Source organism: Calidris pugnax, unplaced genomic scaffold (assembly GCF_001431845.1).
Source record: "Calidris pugnax isolate Ruff unplaced genomic scaffold, ASM143184v1 scaffold135, whole genome shotgun sequence".
In the NCBI taxonomy this organism is placed as follows: domain Eukaryota; kingdom Metazoa; phylum Chordata; class Aves; order Charadriiformes; family Scolopacidae; genus Calidris; species Calidris pugnax.
In genome coordinates, this window is record NW_015090961.1 from 1,200,505 (window position 1) to 1,226,795 (window position 26,291).

General features: G+C 50.4%; 1 protein-coding gene across 15 annotated transcripts in view; it reads left to right on the forward strand.

Moving 5' to 3' along the window:
• The window catches only part of EHMT1 (euchromatic histone-lysine N-methyltransferase 1), a 151,133-nt gene that overhangs the window by 109,830 nt on the left and 15,012 nt on the right, over positions 1-26,291 (forward strand). For 12 of the 15 annotated variants that reach the window (XM_014952373.1, XM_014952375.1, XM_014952371.1 and 9 more), the window contains 14 exons: positions 2,204-2,349; positions 5,363-5,506; positions 7,103-7,329; positions 8,048-8,212; positions 9,271-9,353; positions 11,035-11,141; positions 13,266-13,388; positions 15,754-15,855; positions 16,626-16,730; positions 20,661-20,815; positions 21,604-21,771; positions 22,151-22,295; positions 24,280-24,357; positions 25,496-25,611. In XM_014952373.1, the coding sequence (XP_014807859.1) occupies positions 2,204-2,349; positions 5,363-5,506; positions 7,103-7,329; positions 8,048-8,212; positions 9,271-9,353; positions 11,035-11,141; positions 13,266-13,388; positions 15,754-15,855; positions 16,626-16,730; positions 20,661-20,815; positions 21,604-21,771; positions 22,151-22,295; positions 24,280-24,357; positions 25,496-25,611 (1,864 nt within the window). The remainder of the gene's footprint in view (positions 1-2,203; positions 2,350-5,362; positions 5,507-7,102; positions 7,330-8,047; positions 8,213-9,270; positions 9,354-11,034; positions 11,142-13,265; positions 13,389-15,753; positions 15,856-16,625; positions 16,731-20,660; positions 20,816-21,603; positions 21,772-22,150; positions 22,296-24,279; positions 24,358-25,495; positions 25,612-26,291) is intronic. The other 3 variants (XM_014952379.1, XM_014952381.1, XM_014952382.1) reach the window with 1 other exon arrangement.

A 26,291-nucleotide genomic window follows, 5' to 3' on the forward strand; every position in this document is an offset into this window, starting at 1 on the left:
GCGGGAAGGGGATGGGATGCGCATGGGGATGGGGATGGGATGGGCACTGGGACGATGGGATGGGCACTGGGACGCTGTCAGGGATGGGATGGGCACTGGGACACTCTTAGGGATGGGATGGGCACTGGGACACTCTTAGGGATGGGATGGGCACTGGGACACTCTTAGGGATGGGATGGGCACTGGGATGCTCTTAGGGATGGGATGGGCACTGGGATGCTGTCAGGGATGGGATGGGCACTGGGATGCTCTTAGGGATGGGATGGGCACTGGGATGCTCTTAGGGATGGGGACAGGTTCGGAGATGGACATAGGGATGGGATGGGGACAGGGATGGGGACAGGATCCCCAGCTCAAGTGGAGCAAGGTGGCTCAGGAAGACACCCAGCAAGGGCTCCAGTTGCTAATGGGGACGGGGATGGGGACAGGATCCCCAGCTGAGGTGGAGCAAGGTGGCTCGGGAAGACACCCAGCAAGGGCTCCAGTTGCTATCCCAGCTCTCCTGTCCTGCTTGGCAGCTCCCCTCCATTCCTCAAGAAGACACCCAGCAAGGGGTCCAAGGTGTTGTCCCAGCCCTCCTGTCCCTGCTCAGCAGCTCCCCTCCATTCCCTGAAGGATGCTGATTTAGCATCTCCCCAATGCCCCCCCTCAAGTTCCTCTTGTCCCTCCTCTTCCTGGAGCTGAACAGGGGTGGTTCCTGGGTGCTCACCCCTGGCCACTGTTCCCAGTGCAGAACTTGCCTCCCATCCAGCCCCTCCTGGCTGACCTAGATCCCTTCATCTGTCCCCCATCGCTCTTTTGCTTTCAAAAGGTGTCTGGCTCTTTTGATAGAGACACATCAAAGAGTGGGTGGGAGTGTTCGCCACCCAGGGAGGGTCAGGATGGATGAGGGATGCTTTCACCGGAGCCTCTGGATGTCAAAAAGATTATGAAAGTGACAGCTTGGAAGGCGAGGAATGAGCTTTGTGATTTGTGGTCCTAGAAAAAGCTCTTAAATCCTTAAGATCTTGACAGGATTTTACATGAAACTTGCAAGGACTTTCCCTCTGCCTGTGTGTCTTGAAATATCCCATCCCTTCTCTAGGCTGGGTCTTGCAACTTGGTGGCTAAAAGAAACTCCTTGCAAGATGAGAGGAGCTTGTGCTCAGCTGATAGGGTGGTAGCCCTGCTGCCATTGCCCGGGCAGCTGAAGGGGAATCTCCCTCAGGAATGAAGCTCATCTTTGAAAATTTGCAGCAAAATAACTCCCTTTTCAAAAGCTTAAAAAGCAGCACGTTTCCTTCTCCCTGGGACTCAGTCCTGTAGCAGGCTTGGGTAGGGAGAGCTTGGGACACTTTGGGGTGAATCAGTTCAAAGGCAAACTTTTAAGGGCTTGTTTCTGTAGCGAAAACATCGCAAAGAGACGCTATGACTGTGTTGGGTTAGAGTAGAGCATAGGACTAAAAACAACCCCTTTATTGTTGGGCCAGTGTTTTGCAATCATGGGCAACCTAGTGATTGAGTTGGATCCAGAGGAGGCACAAGAACATTCACGCTGAGCCTCCAGACCTAGTGGTGAGCCCCCCCCAAAGCCATTATCCACCTTTACATAGGTTTGAAAATGTTCAAAATCCGAGAGCACGAGATGAGGAGAAGGCAAGAACGTCTGAGCATCTTGCTGCTTTCTTTTCCCCGGTTTGTTCCCTTTCCAAAATAAATAATTCTTGGTTGGCTGAGACCAAATAGTCCCAGCAATCTTGTTTTCCCATCTGTGTAATAAGCCTCTGCAAATCGAAGTTTGTGCTTTCCTGATCTTTTCTATTTATCACTCCACTAACTATTCAAATTACCAACGCCGAGGTGTTGCCTACAGATTTTCCGGTGCCAGACCCCAGTGTTTTGGGGCAGGTGGGGGAAGAGAAACAGGCTGATAGGAATGTGTACCTCCTCGTTGCTTTTCCTTAGGTTTCCTGAGGTTTTCTCAGAGTAAACTGTTCTTAACTTACTATTCTTGATTTCAGCACAGTCATCTGTAGTGTGGCTGGACTTTGGCAAACTCCAGTTGATGCAACAAAGGGGTCTTTTTTACAGGGTTTAGATAATGCATTGGAAGTGTTTCAGGACACGGAAGGGGAGGATGCCACAGGATGGGTAGTGTTGATGGACTGATCTTTTCTCCTGGAAGAGAATTTCAGAGTTGATTTCCTGATCCTCTGTACTCCAGGTCTTTCCAATGGTCCTGAAACAATGGAAGTAGATGGTCTCCAGGAAGTCCCCCTCTGTAGCTGTCGAATGGAAACCCCCAAAAGCAGAGAGATCACCACGCTAGCCAACAACCAGTGCATGGCCACAGAGAGCGTGGATAACGAGGTAGGAACCTGTCTTTTGGCTTCTCACAGACTTTTCTGCTGAGGACAGAGACATAAAGAATTAAAAGCCGTGTCGTGAACGCGTTGTAGGGTCACGCAGGGGCTCTGCAGCTGGCCAGACTGGGAACCCACTGGTGTGGGGGGATGGCAAGGCAAACATCTCGCTCGCTAAGCTGAGGGCTCCGGCGCTGTGTGTGTGTTGCCCAGTTGGGTTGAAGCCACTGGGAAGGGAGGAGGTGGCCAGGTCTGCAGTTGGAGAGGCGCTGGGTGGATCTCTCCTGCTTGTCCTGGCCTGTGTGGCTGGATCAACCTGATGTAACAGCCACACTTGAGGCCAAGTGGGCTAAAAATACATTAGCGTGCCTCCGAGTGAGGAAAACCCAATCAGAGGAAGCTTGGAGTGGGTTTCCCTTGACTACGAAGCAGCTGATGCAAACCTTCCCGTCGCCAGCTCTTGAGTTTCGGGAACTTGGCATGTCCTCTGCCTGCCCCAGCCTTCCTCTTCCCTCCTCCCCCAAGAGGCTTCTCTTACAAAGCTTCCCATGTCATGGCAACCCCGCGCAGCCTCCGGGTCTGACTGATTGAACACCATTGCACTCCATGCTTTCCAGTCCGTCACAACTGGGCTAGCTGGGCTCTACTGGTTCCAGAAGTGGGGCAATAATTGACTCCCTCCTAGAGCCTGGGAAGGGAGGCTGCAGGACAGGAACACACTCAGGAGATCCTCCTTTTACTGGGAGGCACTGGGGTTTCTTTTGGCAGTCTCAGTCCCACTGCAGCACTCGGATACTTGCCGGTGGTGGGCTAAGGAGGGAGAGTATCCCTAGTTCTTCTGTAGGATCCCAGGAGAAAGGTGGATGGAGGGAGAAAGGGATAATCAGGTTTGCAGCCCACCTTTGCTTCTGTTAGCACGTGCTGATACCTACAGAGAAAGGAATTTCCAAAGTACAGCCAAATTAATTCATTAAAGAGAGAGAATGCCCTGGAGACTTGCAGGAGAGAGGGGGACCCCAGGGTTTCTAAATAAACAGAAGGTTTATGAAAGAGTTCCTCCTCGTGTATACTCTGCTTTGACAGTTCTGTCCCTGGATAAATCAGGGAGAGGAATAGCAAAGGCCGTGCTTTATCTTAGATTCTTTTTCATAATGGGATAAGTGACTTACAGATGTTAATAAGAGTATTACACGTGTGAATAGTGGGTTCTCCAGACTGCCATGTCCTTGGAGAATGTTATAAATAGTTATGAGCACCCTGCTGCACTTTCTGATGGTTGGAAAATAGCAATTAATCATTTTGCACTTTATTTTAGAGTTTCTAACAAATAATGTAGTGTGACATAATAAAGCAGGGACTTTCTGACACAGACAGTGCAGCTTTTCCTGTGTTAATCAGATTTCCTCAGTTCCTAAGTAAAAAAATCAATGGAAGGGTCCTCTCCTGCCACCCTTGCAGGGTGTGTGGGTTCCCTGGGCTCTGTGTGATAACAGGGACCAGTTTAGCCAAGGTGTCATGACCACAGGTAGACTTTGGAGCTGGAATTTGGGTGAGTTGATCAGAGATGGTAGGGGTGAGCGTTGAGCTTAGGTTAAAATCCCTTGTCTTTCTCTGTAGGGGTGTTGATTCTGCAGGAGAAGTGGAGTTTTTTAAAAAAAATAGAAAGTCTAGTTTTGTTGAGAAAAAAGCAGCAAATCATACTTCAGGTAGACCAGATGGACAGTCTATTGGTGACAAGCAGGTGCCATGTCCCTGATTCCTCGTGGTGACAGCGCACAGTAAACCATGCCCAGATTTCAGTGAGGACCTTTCCTTGTAGCAGGCTTTCACAGAATCACAGAATGGTATGGGGTTGGAAGGGACCTCTGGAGATCACCCAGTCCAACCCCCTGCCAGAGCAGGGCCACTCAGAGCAGGTCCCACAGGAACGTGTCCAGGTGGGTTTGAATGTCTCCAGAGAAGGAGACTCCACCACTTCCCTGGGCAGCCTCTTCCAGGGCTCTGCCACCCTCACAGCAAAGAAGTTCCTCCTCATGTTGAGATGGAACTTGTTATATTCAAGTTTGTGCCCATTTCCTCTTGTCCTGTCCCTGGGCACCACTGAAAAAAAGACTGTCCCTTTCACGGTCATGTATTTCTCATTTATAAATGTCCTTTGCCCAAGCGTCTGGGGAAAGGGAGGTTATTTATCAAGAGGAACTTGCAGAACCCAAACAGTGTCGCGTCACGGACGTAAAAAAGTTGTGGATGTTTGATGGGGAGAGCAGGAGGAAACGCTGGGCCTTCTGACACAGCGGAGCGAGTAAGGCCGGGTGGGAAAAGCGACCCCCAATTAGGGAGCCTGCTGTCATTAAGGGAACATGGTGGTGCACGAGCAGACAGCTTTGTAAGCCCAGAGCTGTACATTGGCGAAATCCTTCGGAAAACATGCTCAAAATGTGACTGGAGCTGAGCTCCCGTGAAAGCCTGGCTCTTCGTCCCTGTGGTCTGGGCAGGGGCCAGTGCTGGAACCAGTACAGACGATAACTTCGCTGGCAACGAAGGGCAATTATTTTTCCCTTTATCTTCCTGTGACTTAATACTTTTGAAGGCTAACAAGATTTAGTGCGTATGGTCTTGTTCTCCCGGTCACCGACACCCGCTCTTCCTGGCGAAAGGAGAGTGTGTGTTGTGTGAGTCAGGCCCCTGGGACTGCCCCTTCTGCCGCTGCTTGGCTGTTGCCTATTTCCAGTTACCATTTATTATTTTTTTTTTAATTTATTTTTTTTTTCCCCTTGCAAGGAACAAACAGCTCAGGGTCCACATGCATGTTAGTTAGTAAATGATGCATTTCTTCCTGTGAGAGCAGCTTTCACAGCTTCCTGCTGCACTGCTAATGCTATCTGGCACACGTCTGAATTACTGTGAAAAAGCCAGGGCTCATCAAAGCGGTGCGCTGCAAAAATCTTCCTCCGCACAAGCACAGAGAGAGTGTTTTTGGTCTCCAGTAATTTCATTTCCTTTAATTTCTCCCGTTCCAGCTGGGCCGATGCACAAACAGTGTGGTTAAGTATGAACTGATGCGCCCGTCTAACAAAGTCCAGCTTTTGGTGCTGTGTGAGGACCATAGAGGGAGGATGGTGAAACACCAGTGTTGCCCTGGCTGTGGATACTTTTGCACTGCAGTAAGTCCGTGCTCTCGATCTAGGGAAGAGGGGGTACCTGTGGCAGTAGCTGGAAGAGCTGAAGGTGGAGATGGTACCTAAAGGGCTTTACTGACTTCCTGGCATCAGCTCCACCTCGTTCCACAGCACGTCAGGTGGTGTTTTCAAGAGAAATGTGTGTTGAGGGTAGCTACAATCGTCACCGTTGTCTTCCTGGAGACCCCAAGGGGTGTTATGGAAGGGTTTTCACTGGGATTTCACACAGTGGAAGTCTTGCCTTAGGAATTTCTTAGGAACAAGGGTTGGTTTTTTTTCTTTTTCTGTACAGATCAACTACATCAAAAATGTTATTAGCTTGGTTTTTAAATGAATCTGTGTCCATAAGAGTGGTTCTGTCCCCCCGCCTGCTCATGAGGGCTTAGGCAAGCAACCTGAGTGATGGCACTGGAACAAGGCAGTGTTTGAGATCTCCTGCTGCTTCTTCCACCTCTGCCACCGAGGCTTTTAATAGCCTTGGTCCAGTCCTTTAAGTCCTCAGCATCCTAATTTCCCTGTTGGTAAAGCTGAAAAACACCAGTTGAGGGCCTCACAGGATGATGGGGAGGTTTCATCATGGGAAGGATCAAATCAGACAATTGTCTGATGCTGGTGTTCTTCAAGATGACTCAATGAAGGATGCTACAGAAGTCTCAAGCATTATGGTAAATCGTAATAAATGGAGCCATCCTGGGTTTTCATGCTGAGTCAAAGATCATTTAAAAAGATAAAATCCTCACAAGCCTTAAATGCATTCTGCAAAGCTGAAATAGACTTCAATAGATTATTTGGGAGGACCCTGAGTTCAGGAGAAGAATGGGTTTTAACTAGGCTTTCCTTACACTCTCGTACGTCTCCGAGGGACACGTCACGGTTCAGACGGGTGAACCTGGGAGTGTGTGTCTGTGTGTTCAGTCATGAATAACACAGAGCACAGTAGGGCTTCAGGTAGCACCAATATCACAGGGTGAGAATTCTGGGGTACCTTCAGTTCAGTTCGGAAGGACTTTGCTGGAAAGGGAAAATAATTTTAAGAAAAGTTGCCCAGATCTGTTGGATGAGCAGTCAGCCACAGCACTGGGGCTAAACAACATCTGAGCAGAGAATTCTCAAGCGTTAGGTCACATTGGGGTTAACAGCTGATTTAATTATAGTCATGTAGGTCCTTGAGTGGTTTGTGCACAGCTTTGTTAGGTACTTTTAGTGCTGGCTCAGCACGCAGGTCTGAAGTTTCCTTTTCCAGTTTTGGGGGCGTCCTTACAGTACACTGGCACTTCTAGAAACATAAGCAAGAACTTCAAGCGTTAGAGGAAAGAGCTGGAAATTGGGACTTCTTGGTTCTGTTTCTCAAGCGCAGTTAAAGATCTTGCTCTGCGGTCCCTAACCAAGTGAGTTTTTTCCCTTTTACCTTGGTTTTGTTCTCTTCTAAAGAAGTGGCAGTGCTTGCTTACTGTACTGGAAGCGCCAGGGCCAAGAGCGGTGACGAATGAAGTGTTTAAGAGATCTGCGGATGAAGCATGTGGAAGGGGTGAGGCACGGAGTGACCGAGGTGTGAATTTCTTCTCTGTGTGGTTTTTTTAGGGCACTTTCATGGAGTGTCAGCCGGAGAGCAGCATCTCCCACCGTTTCCACAAGAACTGTGCCTCCCAGGTCAACGACATGAGCTACTGCCCACACTGCGGGGAAGAGGCCTCCAAAGCAAAGGAGGTGACAATAGCAAAAGCAGACACAACCTCGACGGTGTCCCTGACCTACGAACAGCAGAAACCAGTGGCTGTGGAGGGAAGGGCCGACACCACGACGGGGAGGTGAGCTTGGGAGCGTGGGGCCATCTCAAACCTCCTGCCAGACCGTGCTTTGAAGGCTTGTGCTCCTCCTGATGGAGCAAGGTGTTTCCTGGCCCTTCTCTGACACACCAAACTCAGCTGCAGGAACCTGCAAGCGTGTTTTGTGTTGTGAGCTGGGGCAGAGAAGAGCATGGCAGCCACAGGGTGAGCTGGGGCAGAGGCTGTGAAGGTAGGAGAGCTTCAGGAGTTAAAGCCGTTCCTTCCTCGTATTGTTAGGAGTGAAAAAATAGTGGAATGAATTGGCATTGCCAGGTCTGCTAAGGGACAGGGGAATTCCTGTGGTACCTGGCTGTGTAGCACCAAGGGACACAGGTATGAGTAGAGGATGAAAACACAGAGGAGAACACAAATCAAGCCATCTCTGCATTGAACAGTGCTCCATCTTCCCCTCTGATCTTCTTCTGGTGGCTTTTGTGACTTGCCCCATGTTCTGGGGTCTCCTGTAGCACAGAGAACATCAAAATGTGATCTTAGAGCAGCGCAGCTCCTTTCTGGGACAAGTGCTTACTGTAAACTACAAGACTATATTAAGACTGCAAAACATATTGGTTTGTGTTTCGATTTCACTTGCACTTCTCCGTATTTAAAATCCATTTCTTTTCCTGCTTTGGCATAAGGTACACGCTGTTGTTTGTTTTTAATGGTTGTGCCTTGGCTGTCTCTCATTTTTTCTCTTCAGTGGCACTGGGACGCGGTTGTCAGAGGAAGACAAGCCAGAAAGTTCGGCTGCTGAGGGGTTTGACATGGCTGGGTCTTCAGTTTATCCAAAGCCTACTACGAGCCTGACCCAGGGACCAGTTAAAGAAACTCTGGAAAGTGCCCTGATTGCCCTGGACTCTGAAAAGTAAGAAAACGATTGCTGGGTCTTTCCAGTGCCCAGGAGAAAACTGAGATGTAGCTTCTCTGGATTTTGGCCTCACTCAGACCGTTTTTTGTTCACTTTGGTCATTGGTTACCCCCAACGGATTCCAGATTCACGAGAACAGTTATTGCTCTAAATGTCATATTGATTTATCTGGAGGATTTAGTTTTTCACTGTGCCTCCAACCGCAGCTGTAGCTACTGGGAGTTCCCATTTTCAGTAGCAAGACCCAGAATTTGTTGATGAGCGGCACCGAGCAGATACAGCCCTCGCTAGAGCAAGGCTGGCCATGGTTGCAGCTGGAAGTTTGAAGATCTCCTTCTGGAGAGTTGTTGTTCCTGTGGTTTGCTGGTGCTGTGGAGCTGTATCATAGGAACAGACATCCCCCCTACCATAAAAAAGACATTGAGGTGCATACCATAGGAACAGACACCCCCCCTACCATAAAAAAGACATCGAGGTGCTGGAGCGGGTCCAGAGAAGGGCGACAAAGCTGGTGAAGGGCCTGGAGAATAAGTCTTATGAGGAGAGGCTGAGGGAACTGGGGTTATTCAGCCTGGAGAAGAGGAGGGGAGCCCTTATTGCTCTCTACAACTCCCTGAAAGGAGGATGTAGAGAGGTGGGGGTCGGTCTCTTCTCTCAAGTCACAGGTGACAGGACAAGAGGAAATGGCCTCAAGTTGCACCAGGGGAGGTTCAGGCTGGATATTAGGAAAAATTTTTTCACTGAAAGGGTTCTCAGCCATAGGGATGGGCTGCCCAGGGGGGGGGGTGAGGCACCATCCCTGGAGGTGTTCAAAAGCCGGGTTGCTGGAGTGCTGGGAGGGCTGGTTTAGTGATGATGCTCCTTGTTTGTTGTGTGGGTGTCTATTTTTGTCAGTTAGGTTGACGGTTGGACAAGATGATCTTTAAGGTCCCTTCCAACCTAGAAGATTCTGAGATTCTGAGATCACGCACGCGGGGTAGCAGTGGGGTGGGGTGAAACGCCGGGGGTGTTCCCCAGTGAGTATTAATTACATTTCTTTTCCCCACTTCCTGCAGACCCAAGAAGTTACGGTTCCATCCGAAGCAGTTGTACTTCTCTGCGAGGCAAGGAGAGCTGCAGAAAGTCCTGCTTATGCTGGGTAGGTGGCTCCTTCCCAGGCCGTTGCGTGGCTGGCAGCACTCCCAGCTCCTGCCACAGCCCAGTTCCCAGCACGGCCCACGTCGTATTCCCCACTGCCCCTTGGGAGCCGTGCTGGAGGAGAAAGCCACTTCTGCAAACGATGTGTCATTGGAAAGGGCTTCATCTCTCGGTGAAACATGGACCTGCTCCCAGCTTGTTTCTGCCTTTGGGTGCGCTTTTATCCCGTTCCCAGCACGGCCGCGCGTCATATTCCCCACTGCCCCTTGGGAGCCGTGCTGGAGGAGAAAGCCACTTCTGCAAACGATGTGTCATTGGAAAGGGCTTCATCTCTCGGTGAAACATGGACCTGCTCCCAGCTTGTTTCTGCCTTTGGGTGCGCTTTTATCCAGAGAAGCTGTTTCTGTCCCCAAATGACCTACGTTCGATTTTTTTCCAGTCCCACAGAACTTTTCTTCCCCCTGCAATGGGATAGGTGGGGATTTGCAGCCAGTCGAGAGGTAAAAAGATGGGAATTGGCTTGAGCCAAGATCCATCAGTAAGAGAGTAGAAAGGAGGAGCCCTTCAACACACAGGGTTTGTTTTGGGGGTACATGGTTGTCACCAGATGACCTTGAGCTCGTGAGCTTGTTTTTACCAACAAATGTTCCCCAGGAATCTCCCCCTTTGAAGGACACAATGTTTCCTTGGGATCATTTCCTTTCCACTCCAGTACTTTGTGGTACATTTTTGGACACTTGCTGTTCTTTTCATTTATCAGATTCTTCTTTTTTCTTCTAGCAAGTGTTAGTTTCATTGTTCCTGTCTTCAATAGCACAAAAATGTTATTCATTGATATTTAACGACGGCCTCATCATATGCAACATGTTATCATGCCCAGACATCTTTGTCTGGCCATCATCATCATCTGCCAGTCTTTGCACAGCTGTGAGCATCTCTGGCCAGATCCCCAGCTCCTCTCAGCTGGAGATGCTCCATCCATTCTGTAGCCCTGTGTTTGCAGTCATGTAACGAGGATCACTAATACTAATTGCAGTTAATTGTGGTGAGACAAAAAAGCCAGGTAGTAATCATAGAATGGTTTGGGTTGGAAGGGATCTTGAACATCATTGTCCCTGGGCAGGGACACCTCCCACCAGCCCAGGTTGCTCCAAGCCCCCTCCAACCTGGCCTTGACCCCCTCCAGGGATGGGGCAGCCACAGCTTCTCTGGGCAACCTGGGCCAGGCTCTCACCACCCTCACAGCAAAGAACTTCTTCCTAGTGGCTCTCTGTTGTTTCCACCTTCTGTGTTGCTTTAATGAAAGCAGCAATTATTTTTTTTTCCCTTTTAATCCTTGTATAGTGTTGGTTGGTTTTGTGGCACTGAGAGGTGGGGAACTGTGAATCTGAGGGAGGTGGCCTGTGTAGGAATTGTAATAGTGGTGAACATTGTAATAGTCATTAAACGTATTGAATTCCATGGTGTTGCTGAAGCTCTTGGTTTGAGAGGAGTTGGATATCGAATGTCCCTGGGGCTACCCTGGGAGCTTTCTGGCCTGAATGTGTGGTGAGTGGTGGGAAGGGCTGAGGATGCACTGGGAACTCGTCCCTTAAAAGCTTTTAGCTGAGACCTGCTTCTCCTGTTACGCTTTTCTCTAATCTCCGAATCGTGATTGAAAGTGTCTCTGCTCTTTTTTTCAGTGGATGGAATTGACCCTAATTTTAAAATGGAACATCAGAGTAAGAGAACCCCTCTCCATGCTGCCGCCGAGTCCGGCCACGTGGACATCTGCCATATGCTGATTCAGGTCTGTCTCCACTTACCTCCTTCTGTACGAGCAGTTTGCTGTGGTTTTTGTTCTGCTAAAGCACACTTCTCCATGGCTAAAGCACACTTGGAAATCAGTCCCTCCTATAAAAACCTCCTTAATTCTCAGTTTGCTGAGGGAGGAGCGGTGGAGAGTAGCGTGAGGACTGGGAGGACATGACTGAAGCTGTCTTTCTAGGCTGTTCTCCAAGTTGAGCTTCACTGCCCAGGCAACGAGCACGTGAAGCTTCAATGTAGGGCACCGTGAAGCTTCAATGTAGGGCACCGTGGAGCTTCGATGTAGGGCACCGTGGAGCACGTGGAACCTCTAAGTCATAAGCACACCCAGGTGCCACATGTGCCACACAGGTGACCACTGGCAGGCTGTGGGTGACCTCCAAGCCACTGCCAACTCGCTCTTTGCACCGAAGGCAGGTGGGCTCTGGAGCCCACAAACTGGCAGGTTCTTGTCTTTCCTGCTTCGATGTAGGGCACCATGGAGCACGTGGAACCTGTAAGTCTTAAGCACACCCAGGTGCCACATGTGCCACACAGGTGACCACTGGCAGGCTGTGGGTGACCTCCAAGCCACTGCCAACTCGCTCTTTGCACCGAAGGCAGGTGGGCTCTGGAGCCCACAAACTGGCAGGTTCTTGTCTTTCCTTCTCCCAAAACCTGAGTGACTCCAACACTGTTTTTCTCCGCGCTGTAAACGTCCCACTGTGTGAAAAGGAGAGAAGAAAAGATGCGAGTTCGGTTCGTTGTCTGAGATTTGGCTTCTAATTGAGAGAAGGCGGTCAAAGACATAGGGGTGCTCTTGTTGAACCTGCTCCAAAATGACGTGAAGAAAAAAGGAGGATGAGAACAGTTAATAGATTTTCCTTTTTCGTACTGGCGTACATCGACTGGAGTGACTGGGAGTACGTTTTGTTTGCCCTGTGTGACTGGGAAACCTTCAAGGGCTTTTGAGAAAGCAGCGATGCCATCCCTGTCTTTGCAAATGAACCTGCTGGGATGTTGCCTTTCAGTGTCTGGAGTCAGAGGCTTTCAAAGCCCTGGCTGAAGATGCAGCCGTGGCCCTGCCCTGCTGCCCTCACCCACTTCAGTTACTGCACGTGAAGACTCGTATGAGCAAAAGGCATAAAATTTGCAAGATATTACAAACAATCTGAACTGAGTATCCGTAGAGTTGGTTTGTTTCCCAAATCCTTCATCTTCTTATCTCTTCCCCGATGTCTGGCTGCTGCAGTAGCACAGCATTTGGCTGGAAACGTCCCCAGCTTGTTAAACTTGAAAAGCCTCTTCTCTGCTCCGGGTTGAAATAGCTGTAGCTGGGGAAAAGTCATCCCAACAAATGGCAGTCAGTGGGAGGCACCTGGAAGCGACGGGACCAGCTCCTTGTGCCAGGTGAACCTGAGTCAGCGTGTCCCGCTGCGAGCGGGGCTGTGCTCCACGTGTCCGTGTGCCCGCGTGGCCTGCCAGGAACTGGGCTGTCTCTATGAGATTTTGGTTTAAAATGGGGTGGGTCACTGAGCTAAGCCAAAGAGTTAAAGCAGGTAAGACACATGGCACGGTAGCGTTGTGGAAAAGAGTAAGACTTTGGTCTCAGGCTCTCCATGTTGAGCTGAACATGTGCTCAGAGACCTCTGGAGGAACGTTATCGTTGACTCCAACAGCAATAGTTAGCCAACTGCCAGAGGATTTTTAAAACTCCTGCTTCTGTTGCCATGGGCAAGTTGTTCCTCCTGCTTGTGACATTGGGAAGAGCTGGTTGTTTTGTTCGCTGCATCTGTAGAAATGAGAGACCTAAAACAAAGCTGCTGGGAAAAGGAAGAGGCCAATTTTTTCTAATTTATCACCTGAGCAGTGTCCAGAAAGTAGCAGTACAAAATGTGTTGATAACAAGAGTTATTTAATACCAGCTGTAGGCTTCCTTATGCCCCAGCTGCTGGCTGTACAAGGCAGCAGAGAGGGCAGGCAGTGTGTGCTGCTTTCCAAAACAGGGGGATTTCCAAAACATAGGGAAGGCCTTCAAAACTTGCTACTAAATCTCTGCTGCCACATCCTTCCTCTGCTGACCAGGGCTGGTTGTAATTGTCCCTGTGTTTCCTTGGCCTCTTCACAGGCTGGGGCCAATATAGACACCTGCTCTGAAGACCAGAGGACCCCACTGATGGAAGCAGCAGAAAACAACCACCTGGAAACTGTGAAGTACCTTATCAAAGCTGGAGCACTGGTAGATCCTAAGGTAGCAGTTTATTCCTTACCTTTTTCTCCTGGGGAAGTCTCTGTCCACCCTTTCCTTCTTGATAAGTTTTAAGCCTTGGGTGGAAATGTGCAGACGGAGGGGAAACAGCCTCACTTGTGAAGGCTTGGTGAGGCTGGGGTGTCGGTGGTGTCATTTTAATGATGAGGTTTCCTTGCTGTGAGCAGTTTGGGGCAAGTCCTGCCGCTTCCTACATCAGTTTGTGGCAGCAAATGCAGGGGGTATTTGGTTTCATATGGGGCCGCTGAGGATTAGTGTCACAAATCCATTGCAGTGCGTTAGGAGTTTGATTTCAGAGTTTCCTTCTCTACAGACTCTAATAATGAGCTTTTGGGGTGACATTTTAAAATGGGCTGGTGCTTGCCAAGCCAGCAAAAATGAGAGAGGAAGCTTTGCTTTCCAAAGGCCTGATGTGTGGTTTCTTGCAATCACGCCACGGTGGCAAAATTGGACCCCGTCTTCAAACCCTACCCTTTAATTTAAACAAATACAATAAAATGCAGCTGTCTGTTTGCCTTTAGCGTGCTCTGGTTGCTTTGCAATCTTGGAAAACAGACAGATCGTTTATTAGTCCCATAAATCAGATGCTATTTCGGAGCACAGGAACCCTCCCCACGTGAACTTCTTATTGTTACAACCTGCTGCGGTTGGCGCGCTCCTCTGCTGGCGCTGGGGGATGCTCTTCTGGTGAAGGAGCTGGTGGGGCCAGGACGATGGCACAAAACACCAAGTGCTGCCCACCCTGAGCCTTAAACTCATCCTTGGGAGCCTGGTTCTGAGCCAGGAAGGTGCAGGACAGGATGTGTGGGTTCATGCTGGACTCTGTCCCAAGCATCTTGGCGTAATCCAGACATCTCTCACCTGATTTGTTCATGTGGAAGATAAAAGAAAGGTTTGGTTTGGTTTTTTTTTCACTTCTAAAGGTAAAGGGAAGGAAAAAAAAACCCTGAGCTTGCAAAAGCAAATTAGAAGCCTGAGATCACGTCTGAAGTCTAGACTAGTTTATTATGTTAATTAGTTCCTTGCACCAAATTACTCATCTTTTTGAAAGCAGCATCGTTGCGGTTTAAAATCAACTCCGGCCCTTTCGATGAGCAATGGGGACGGTCGCTGCTGTGGGGGTCCCTGCCCAGGACTGTTGGGGTGCAGGGGGGGCTTCTCAGACCCAACTCCATCCTGTTCACAGGATGTAAAAGCCCTGTTCAAAACCTGCAGAAACTTCATGTTAAATTATAATAACACTCTCCGCAGGGTTGAGAAGCTGGATTTGGCTCATGGGGGAGAAGCTGCACTTGGCTAAGGGGAAAGCTGTGGCATTACTCAGATGTGACAGGCACTTATGGGGGTGCAGAAACCCCTTTTTTACCCCAGGAAGCCCCCACAGTGTAATCCCTGAGCCGAAACCTCCCATCCTTTCCAGGGGGGTTGCTCCCTCGCCCCGTGCCGTGCGTTCCGCTTGGCTCCATCCCAAAGCTCTTCCCTCCGATGTCGCTTCCAGGGGCTCAGGCAGGAAGGAATCGTTTTGTGTTTTCAGTCTTTCATTTCCTCCTCCTAATTTCCTGCTCCCTGGGCCCTGCTCTGCCCTAAGCTCCTGGGATATAAACGCCTGATCCAAATCAGGCTCTGAGATCTTTGGGGTTGGTGTGGGAGTGTCTCCGTCATGACTCACAGCCTGTCCATCTCCAGCAGACCCTGTATTCTCAGCTCCTGAAGGCATTCTTCCTTTCAACCTTTGGGGTTGGTTTTGGGTTTTTTGGGGTTGGTCTCAGCAGCCGGCTGTGGGCACCCCGGGGACTCGGTCTCTCGGGAGGCTCCTGGCCCCTCTGCAGGACACCCCGTTGCTCTGCTGCCAGGTGTTGGGATAAGGCCTTGTGCTAATAAAACCCAGTAAAAAACCTGTATATTTGGAGCATTTCAAGTTGAGAAAAGGCTATTTTTCTGATGTGAAGTGCAAGCTCTACCTCTGCAAGGGATTCCTGCCTCCCCTTCCACACAGAGAAGAGTTGGAGAAGGTGTCTTGGGAAGCAGGAGCATTGATCCGCCAGAGTTTGGGGCTAGTACCTTCTCTTGGCTTTGCAAAGGTGTCTCTTCCCACAGCTTTTGTGCTCTCAGTCTCCTTTTCTGCACGGGTTGCACCTTGGACCATTTTGGGAAGCTCCCTCTGCTCCATCACAGCATGGGTTGTTGCTGCTCCCTCCCCTCCTGGCTGTGGGCAGGGGGCTTTTGGAGTCCTCTGCTTCCTCTGTGAACTTCTCTGCTGTTCCGAAGTGGCCCTGGTGTCATGCAGACATGGGAAACGCTGGGAGGGGACATTCCCTGAATGCTTGTTCTGTGGTTTTGTGTCCAGGATGCAGAGGGCTCCACGTGTCTGCACTTGGCTGCCAAGAAGGGGCACTATGATGTTGTTCAGTACCTCCTCTCCAACGGGAAGATGGATGTCAACTGCCAGGTAAGGCCTTTCTGCGAGGGGCAGGAGCTGCTTTCAGGTTGGGGACCCCAGTCTCACCAGTGTGTCTGCGCAGTGGTTACTCAAATAGAGTTCTGCTGCCTGGGGGGCACCTGGAAAATATTATGGGGTGACAAAGCCATGGGCATCCCGCTCTGCCAGAGAAGGCAATCCCCTCCGCTGACCTCATAGAAACTTTCCTACCTTCTCTCTAGGTTTGCAGTTTCTCCATGAGCCTGAATTTGCTGGTGGAGCCTGTTGCTCAAGGGTTGTCCTTGTGCTCCTCCAAGCAGTGGGGTGGTGGGATCATGGAGGAGCTGTGGGGTGGGTTGAGCCTGGCACTCGCCATCACCAAGCTTCTCCATTCCCTTGGGTAAGACAGCGCTGGATTAGGGTTCCTTCTGGGAGAAGGCCAGTTCCCCCAGGCTGCTCGGGGAGCTCTGTAAGAGCTTTTACACAAGCTGAATGTTCGTCATGCCTTTTGGACACTCAGCTGTATTGGAACCCCCTGGAGATCCATTGCCCGTGTGCTGAGCTGCAAATAGACTCCAGCCTGCTGAGGTGTGGGGGATGGAATCACACTGGGGATGCAGGACCTGGAGGGACCTCTCCCTGCAGCAGCGTGGGCTGAAGGAGGGAGAGACGTGGGGCGAGAAGGGGTCTGTGACTCCCAGGCAAGGTGCACCCTGCTGTGGCTACCGAGGGGCTTGTGAAGCCAGGAGGAAACCATCCTGCCCGTGCCATGTGTCTCACCCTCTCCTTTCCCTCCTCAGGACGATGGAGGTTGGACGCCGATGATCTGGGCCACCGAGTACAAGCATATTGAGCTGGTGAAGCTGCTGCTTGCCAAGGGGTCGGACATCAACATCCGTGATAATGTGAGGTTCTTCCTGCAATCCGTTTCAGAAATTAGCCATAATCTCTGTTTAAAACCCCCAAAATCCCAAGGAGGCAGGTTTTAGGCTCAGTGCAGGGAGGTGCCGTGGTCCTTTGACGGAGGTGCTTTGGGGCAGTGAGTGAATGGTGTCTGGGGGCAGAATTTTCCCCCATATTCTAGGAAAAAGTTTGCAAGCTGGCAAAAAGTCCTTTTTCCTTCAGCTCTTCTGACATAGCCCATGAGGATGCTGTCTGTCTCGCTCCTTCTGTCCCACCTGGGTCCACCCTGCTGCCCCTTGGATGCTGAACCAGGCAGATCCCCCTCGAGTCCAGACTTACCAGCTCCACGTTGGTCCTGGGCCAGTGGCAGCAGCGTGGGCTGAAGGAGGGAGAGACGTGGGGAGAGAAGGGGTCTGTGACTCCCAGGCAAGGTGCACCCTGCTGTGGCTACCGAGGGGCTTGTGAAGCCAGGAGGAAACCATCCTGCCCGTGCCATGTGTCTCACCCTCTCCTTTCCCTCCTCAGGACGATGGAGGTTGGACGCCGATGATCTGGGCCACCGAGTACAAGCATATTGAGCTGGTGAAGCTGCTGCTTGCCAAGGGGTCAGACATCAACATCCGTGATAATGTGAGGTTCTTCCTGCAATCCGTTTCAGAAATTAGCCATAATCTCTGTTTAAAACCCCCAAAATCCCAAGGAGGCAGGTTTTAGGCTCAGTGCAGGGAGGTGCCGTGGTCCTTTGACGGAGGTGCTTTGGGGCAGTGAGTGAATGGTGTCTGGGGGCAGAATTTTCCCCCATATTCTAGGAAAAAGTTTGCAAGCTGGCAAAAAGTCCTTTTTCCTTCAGCTCTTCTGACATAGCCCATGAGGATGCTGTCTGTCTCGCTCCTTCTGTCCCACCTGGGTCCACCCTGCTGCCCCTTGGATGCTGAACCAGGCAGATCCCCCTCGAGTCCAGACTTACCAGCTCCACGTTGGTCCTGGGCCAGTGTGCAGTGGGCATGGGTTAGGGACATCCTGTGTGCCTTTTGAGGCACATAAGCTCATATTTGTGTTTTCTGGATGGTTTGGGCACATACTCTTGCCAGCAAGTATCACGGGCCTGGCTTTTCCTGGGCATAACAGGCACCAACGTGGACAGAGCGTGCCCGAGCTGGTGGCTCAGTGTGCTGGACCTGCCTCTTGGCCTGTTCTTCACCTCCCTAAATCCTGCTGGAGTGGGATGTGCTCTGTCCTTGAGTCCCTGGGAGCTCCACGGGCCCAACAGCGCTGAATGTTGGGCTGTGCCAGCTGATTTCACGGGGATTTTCAAGTAAACAGAGAAGATACAAGGGAGATACTGTCTCTTTTTTTCCCCAGTTATGCAGGTTTCTGCTCAGGAGACTCATTCTATCAGCACTGCTCCTCTTCTTTTTTTTTGCTTAATAGTATGTTTCTCATTTTTTTAATTTCTGTCTCTAAGGATATTGAAACCCCAGAAATTTGGGTGCGATGAGCTACTCCAGGCTTTGGCCAGTAGATGTGAGATAGTTTAATAAATGAAGGGTTTCTGCTTCCTGCATGAGTTGTACCTGCCCCACCATCAGTTCACCCTCCAGCGTGCCTCATGGCAGTGTATTTTCATGTCCAAGGCTCATAGTGCTTTTTGAATCCAAGGGATTTAAGCAGCTAATTTGTATTTGTTTCCCTAAATGCTTTGTTTTGTGTCTTGGGCATAGCAGGGGTAGGTGTTGGCACATTTGTCTCATGGGACTCAGAAAGTCTCCAGCTGTTCCTGAGGAGTCACTGTTCCCAGTGTCAAAGCCCCTTCCTGGTAGGAGCTTCTATTTCCTTGGTAGCTTACACAGTTCCCAGGCAGGTCTGGGTCTGATACTGTTCCTAAAAGCAAAGACAGAGGGGAGGTTTTGGGTTGTTGCTTTGCTTCAGAGCCCCAGTGCTGACTCGGAACAAAACTGACTGCTTTGATCTGCCGTAGAGGCCTTTTGGCTACCAGCTCCAAGATCACACATCGGGTGATGAAAATCAAATCAGCTCAGTCAACAATTTACTTGAAAGAAAAATACCCTCTTAACAGATGGATGTATCCGTCCCTGTACCTGCGCTGGGTGCCTCCTGATTGTGGTCATTAAAGCAGCAATGTCACTTCTGCTGGGAAACATCATCCTCCAGGAGAAATGCCTTTGATTGTAATTAGGCTGCTGGTTTCGGTAGCCGATCCAAGGCGAAATAACAAGCTCAGTGTCTGTAACCTGGCTGAGCAGCAGCACGTGCTGTGCAATCGACAGGGCTCATTTTTTCTGTACGTTGGTATGTGATGCTGATTAGGGATTTTTTTTTTTCCTAGATGTTAACATAATGGGAGGCAGAAGCTGTAGAGAAAGAGGTCTCCCCACTCCCTGTTTAGGAAGGATCTAACTTAAGTTGGGATGACTAAAAGATGTGCTTTATTTTTGCTTTAAAAAGAAAAAAGTTAGGTGATCTTTACTATCATTGCAGCGTTGTAATGGGCATCTTTAGAGCTTGTCAGGGGGAAAGGTTCAAAGTGTGCTGCAAATTGCACTGTAACAGAAAACAGAGTATCATCGCTGAAAATATCTCCATCAAAAAGATGAGTGTTCAGCTATTTCTGGTGCTGCTGGTGAGGGATGAGCACATACAGTATTTAAGAGATGCCTGAAGTGGGATTGATTGCTCTCCCTGTGGCTCGTGGTTCGCTTTTTAGCACCTTCACCCAGCCCGTGGCCTGGTGCTGTGCTCTTCTTCTCTTCAACTTCCTAGGGCTGGGAGAGGCGCTGGCTTCCCTGTCTGTCTGGGCTGGGGGAGCTCAGCTTCTAGCCTTTTCTGGCGTGTTTGTTCATGTCTGTCACCTCTCTCAGGGATCGATCCAGATTGTTTTGTGGCTTAGAGACAGACGATGTGCCTGCGTGTCTGAGGCGGGCGATGGGCCGCTTTGTGAGCAGCCTCCCCGTGGCTGCTGCGCGGGGGCGGCTGGAGTGAGAACTCCCTGCCTTGTCTGCGCCGAGATTTCCCTGCCCGTCCCATCCAGGAGGAGCAACCCAGAGCCAGGAGCCTGCAAGCTCCACGTGTGGAATGCTGCAGGTGTCCAGCTCAGGGTGGTTGTCGTGGTTTCAGCCGAAATCACCGCAACCGAACCAACAGATGGCCCTTCCCCACCCCCCCCCGAAAGAGGAGAGGAAGAGATAAGGAGATTGAAAAGTTTAGAATTAACTAAACTACTTTAATTAAAAATAATATTAAAGTAAAAGAGAAGAAAATAATGAAATAGATACAACACATATACAAAATCGTATCAAGCTCCCAGGATGACAGTCCCGTCACCAGCAGGCACTGGGGAAGTCCCAGCCTGGACTCGGTGATGGACAGGAGCAGGATTCCAGCTCTGGAGTCAGGAACACATGGGGATCAAAGGCAGATGAACAGACAGGGTCCTCTTCGGACGTCGGCCATTGCAGGAAGAGCCTTGACCCTTTGATCCCTCAGCTTTTATACTGAGCATGGGGCAGATGGGATGGAATACCCCTGTTGGTCAGGTTTGGGTCACCTGTCCTGGCCGTTCCTCCCCACAGACGTGACCCCTCTACGTTTTTCCGTTTCCAACCCTCTAAGGGGCAAGTAACGAAAATTGGCTGCCCTTGGTTGTTATAGCAATAAGTATAAGCAAGGGCCTCTCTGCACACCATTCCCTGGCATGTAGCACAAACATTGGTCTGATCACTCTGAGAAGGACCAGTTTTCTCCACAATATGCCGTTAATTTCAGAGAGTTAGAAAAGGCCTAACCAAAATGCAAAGCTACAGAACACAAAATTGATCCGGTTTTACCTCAAACCGGGACAGTGGTGAAGTCCCCCAAAGCGATAGGATTTGAATGCACTGAACTGCCTCTACTCTTGTTTTCTTACCCTCCAGGAGGAAAACATTTGTTTGCACTGGGCTGCTTTTTCGGGCTGCGTGGACATAGCGGAGATCCTGCTGGCTGCTAAGTGTGATTTACACGCCGTGAATATCCACGGGGACTCCCCCCTGCATATTGCAGCCAGAGAGAACCGCTACGAGTGCGTGGTGTAAGTACGGCCCCGGCCCCTCCGCGCTCCGCTCCCTGGACGCTGCCTACCGACCTCGGGACACCCTTTGGAATGGCTTTGGTGTTGAAGCACCAAACAGACTTGGGGTGGAGGGTTTGGTTCTCCATTGCCCCACTCCTTGGGGCCCTGGGTCTGAAATCTGGCTGCTGCCGGAGCTGGGCTAAAGACAGAAAAGGTGGAGTGGTCCTGGAGCCTCGGGCAGAGACCTTGATGGTCAGCCTGGGCTTCTCAGCACAAAGGCATCAGGCATCCTTCATTAAAGCTCTTTTATTTATTTTTTTTTTGCAATTACATTGCCTACTATCATAACAGGGCTTTTCCTTTGCTTCATCATTGCTCTGAATAAAGTCATCATGTCTACTCACCCAAAAGCTGGTGAGTATAAACAAGGGCCAAGTCCAATATCAGTTTCCCGTGGCACTTTTCCATTTCCAGCCTACTCTTCCCACCCCGTATCTTTCCCTGCCAGAGAGATTTTCAAGCCTGTCTGAAGTTTAGGCTGGTACCAACAAGGTACTTGTCATGCCTGAAGCAAGGTGAGCTCTGCCCAGAGCTCTCGTTGAGTGCCCAGAGCTCCAGTCTGTGGCCCAGCGCCTTCACGTAGAAGGATTCCCTGAACCATGCTTAATAAAGAAAACTCAGGTGATTATTCACTACTACGGATTCTTCCTTGCCCCTTAAGGGCTGGCTGGAGGATGGGATTCAGCTCATTTTCCCCTTGTGCAGTTTCTCTTGGGGGATGCTGATCCTTTCTTGCTGTTTTGCAGCCTCTTTCTTTCCCGTGGCTCGGACGTCACTTTAAAGAACAAGGAGGGTGAGACCCCGCTCCAGTGCTCCAGCCTTAACTCTCAGGTCTGGGTGGCCCTGCAGATGAACAAGACTCTCAGAGAATCATCTACTGAGAAGCCTCCCCAGATAGAGAAGGTCGTGAGCAGGTGAGAATGGGGCTGGCTTTGCTTGTGGGCCACGAAATAGAGCCCTGGCACGGGGTGGGCTGGGGGCCTGGTTTTAAGAAAGGACCATCAGTGCATGATTAACTGGTGGGAAGGTCAGTTAGCAAGAACTAAGCACATGCTGATTAAGACCATGGTTTTTAAATTCGTCCTCCAAATGAAAATATTCTCAAGCTCAAAGAACAATCTGTGAGGCAGAGTGGGAAAAAAAATAAACTCTGTTCTAGTCTGAATTGCTTTCAGGCTTTGAACGCTCAGTGATCAAAGCTGGTAATTCTGCCCCAGGATGGCATGGGAATGGCCCCTTGGTTTGGGGGGAGCTTTTCTTCTGTGACAATAATTCTCTCTCTCCCCCTGACAGAGACATTGCCCGGGGTTACGAGCGGATCCCGATTCCCTGCGTCAATTCGGTGGACAGCGAGCCCTGTCCGAGCAACTACAAATACGTCTCGCAGAACTGCGTCACCTCCCCCATGGACATCGACAGAAACATCACTCATTTACAGGTGAGGGATCGCACGCAGCCACGTGTTTCTTCCTGGCCTGGTGCCTACATTCAGACACGTTGCAGCACGCTGCACCTCACAACGGGCTTTGCATGCAGAATTGGAATGCAAATCCTAATGTTGCCATCAAATTCCAGCTAAAGCTGTGGTCCTCAACTCCAGCTCTTGCCTCTGGGAGATGGGATTCTGCTTTTCTTTCTTTCTGAGGCTTAAGCCAACCTCTGTATTAGAATCATAGAATCATAGAATCATTGAAGTTGGAAGAGACCCTTGGGATCATCAAGTCCAACCATCTCCCCTACTCTACAAAGTCCTCCCCTACACCATATCCCTCAGTACCCCATATAAACGTCCCTTAAACACAGCCAGGGATGGTGACTCCACCCCCTCCCTGGGCAGCCTGTTCCAATGCCCGACCACTCTTTCCGTGAAAAATTCCTTCCTAATGTTCAATCTAAACCTGCCCTGTTGGAGCTTGAAGCCGTTCCCTCTCGTTCTTTCACTAATTACCTGTGAGAAGAGACCAGCACCAACCTCTCTACAGTGTCCTTTCAAGTAGTTGTGGAGAGTGATGAGGTCTCTCCTCAGCCTCCTCTTCCTCATACTATTGAGCTGTGTGCTGCAGCATCAGCCATCTGGTGCTGGTTGGTGTGTTTGCCACTTACCCTTTTCCTCTGGTCTGTAACTGGAGAGTTAGTGAGTTTGTTGGGAGACCTTCCTCGTGCTGTCTCCCTCCTGGCTGCAGCATCCAGGCCAGGGTCTTCATTGTGAATCATAGAATGGTTTGGGTTGGAAGGGACCTTCAAAGATCATCAAGTTCCACCCCCTGCCCTGGGCAGGGCCACCTCCCACCAGACCAGGTTGCTCCAAGCCCCCTCCAACCTGGCCTTGAACCCCTCCAGGGATGGGGCAGCCACAGCTTCTCGGGGCAACCTGGGCCAGGCTCTCACCACCCTCACAGCAAAGAAGTTCTTCCCCACATCTCAGCTCAATCTCCCCTCTTTCAGTGTCAAACCCTTCCACCTCATCCTATGGCTCCCCTCCCTGACCAAGAGTCCCTCCCCAGCTTTCCTGGAGCCCCTTTAGGGACTGGAAGGGGCTCTAAGGTCTCCCCGGAGCCTTCTCTTCTCCAGGCTGAACCCCCCCAACTCTCTCAGTCTGTCTTCATAGGAGAGGGGCTCCAGCCCTCCCAGCATCTTCACCTCTGGCCCCTCTCCAACAGGTCCATGTCCTTCCTGTGCTGAGGTCTCCAGAGCTGGAGTCCTTGAAGGGCTGGGTTGTGAAAGCAGAGGTGGGGGAGCATAGGGGGAAGGTGACCCACAGCTCTAGGATGGCTGAGGTGAACTTTCCATGCCTGAGCCCTTTGTGCAGCAGGTGGTGGTGGGACCATGCTGGGTCGGGGAGCGCTGGGGAAGCAGCCAGCTGGAGCCACCCATGTGGGATGAAGTGAGCAGCAGGGCAGGGCTGAGATATTGCATCATCCCCCAGCTCTGGTCCCTCCTCAGAGCTTTCTTTGTCCTCGAGCGTGGGGTACAGCTCACAGGGTGAGGAGGAACGTTAGTTAACATGAGGGGACATCCTCTTAGGAGCAATGAGGATGGCTTGGTATGGGCTCCTTTCCTCCTGGCTGGAGGTGTTCAAAAGACGGGTTGATGTAGTGCTGGGAGGTCTGGTTTAGTGATGATGCTCCTTGTTTGTTGTGCGGGTGTCTATTTTTGTCAGTTAGGTTGATGGTTGGACAAGATGATCTTTAAGGTCCCTTCCAACCTAGAAGATTCTGTGATTCTGTGACATTCATTGCACACAGAAATAAAGAATGGAGTCAAACTGCCCCTGAGCTGATGAGGCTGGTTATCTTTCTGGCTAATGAGCTGCAGCAGGAGAAGGCGAAGGCTTGTGGTCTCCTCTCTGACCCTGTGGCAGGAGTTGGTCTCTCAGCTCGGGGTGAGTGGCGTGGAGTTAACCCCTTTTTCTTCTCTTCCAGTATTGCGTGTGTATAGACGACTGCTCCTCCAGTAACTGCATGTGTGGCCAGCTCAGTATGCGCTGCTGGTATGACAAGGTGAGGACCAGAACCCCCTGCTGGGTCAGACCAGTGTTCCTGAGCTGAACTTCCCACAATTTTGGGTTTATAACAGTACCTGTGCCTTGCACAACTCCTCTGCTTTTTCTTTTAAAATGCCTGAAGTTGGAGCCTCAGCTTTGAGAAGTATTTGGTCATAACAAAATGTGTACTCGGGGAAGATTTATTTGTGTTACTGTCGTTCCAACCAAGCCGTTAATTATACCCGTGTGATGGAGAGCATTTAATAACCCATGCGTGAAATCAGCTTCCATTTCAGAGCAACACAGAACATGCTGTCACATGTAAACAAGGGGAGGGCAATAGAGAGATTTTTTTTTTGCTTTTATTTATTGTGATCCTTCCGGATGAAGGCAAAGTAGAGGTGTTTTAACTTTAACATTGCCAGAAGCCTGGTTTGTTTTGGGTAAGTTTGGTTTGTTCCCCCAGGGAGGTTTTGAGGTTAATATTTGGACAGGTTCTGCTAAGATCACAAGTTCTGTGAATTTCTGCAAGTTTTTCCCAGGGGGAATATTGGCATCTTTCTTTGCTTTGTAGCCATTTTATTTATACGTTAACAGGTGATTACATCTTTCAAGACTTAAAAGCCAAATTTGTAAAATATGATGAACTGCGTCTGTCGCTTCCTTGATCCTTTATGGTTGATAAATAATTGAATCGTAGGTTTTTTGGGAGTGTTGTTTGGGAAGATAATGTGGTTCACAGAACTTGGATGTACTGGCCTTGTAATTTGGAAGTTGAGGCTCTATTCCAGAGCCAGACCGAGCATCTGCTTCTCCCCTCCAGGGCTGCAAAATGATAATGGTGATGATGCACTCTGGTTTTTTGCACAGCACTGTAAGATACGTTTTTTTTGGGTGGTGCGTAGGGTGATGCCAGGCAGCAAAAATGTAGATGTTTGTCAGCTGTTGGTGATGGTGGCTGCTGTGCCACCGTTGGGGTCGAGCAAAACCACTGCAGAAGTTGAGATCTGATGCTGATTTTGGGGAGGTCGGGGTTTGCCCTCCACCTTGGGGTTCTCTGGCCTGTTTTCACACCCAGGGGGATTTCTGCTTTTGGAGAAGATGGGTGACAGGAACAGAAAACTAACCCAGTCTGGAATGTCTCTCCTCCTCAGGACGGCCGACTCCTGCCTGAATTCAACATGGCTGAGCCGCCGCTGATCTTTGAGTGTAACCACGCGTGCTCCTGCTGGAGGACTTGTAGGAACCGGGTGGTGCAGAATGGGCTCAGGTGAGAAGGAGGATCCAAACGCACCTTGTCTTGGCAAGACCAACACCAAACTCCTGAGATTTCTGGCTTTCTAATCCCAGCTCACCCATAAACCCCCAAAACCCAGAACTTCCCGTGGTGGGTCAGAAGCTGGGGCAGGTGCCACCAGCCAGTGCTGGGGTGCAAGTGGGTTCCTGTGTCCTGCTGGTGGGAATGAAGCAGCAGCAGGTTGAGGAGCTCAATTAATATTTGCACCCTGCCCCTGTTGCCATCACATGGGAACTGCGGTGTTCTTTCCTGAGGTTCAACAGGGAAAAGTGTAGGGTCCTGCACCTGGGGAAGAAAAATGTCAGGCACCAGTACAGGTTAGGCGTGGACCTGCTGGAGGCAACTTCTGAAGAGAAAGATCTAGAGGTCCTGGTGGACAGCAAAATGACAATGAGCAAGCAGTGTGCTCTTGTGGCCAGGAAGGCCAATGGGATCCTGGGCTGCGTAGGGAAGAGTGTGGCCAGGAGGTCAAGGGAAGTCATTCTCCCCCTCTACTCCGCACTGGGGAGGCCACAACTGGAATCCTGCATCCATTTCTGGGCTCCCCAGTTCAAGAGGGACAGGGAACTACTGGAGAGAGTCCAGCGAAGGGCAACAAAGATGATTCAAGGATTGGAGCATCTCCCTGGTGAGGAGAGACTGAGAGAGCTGGG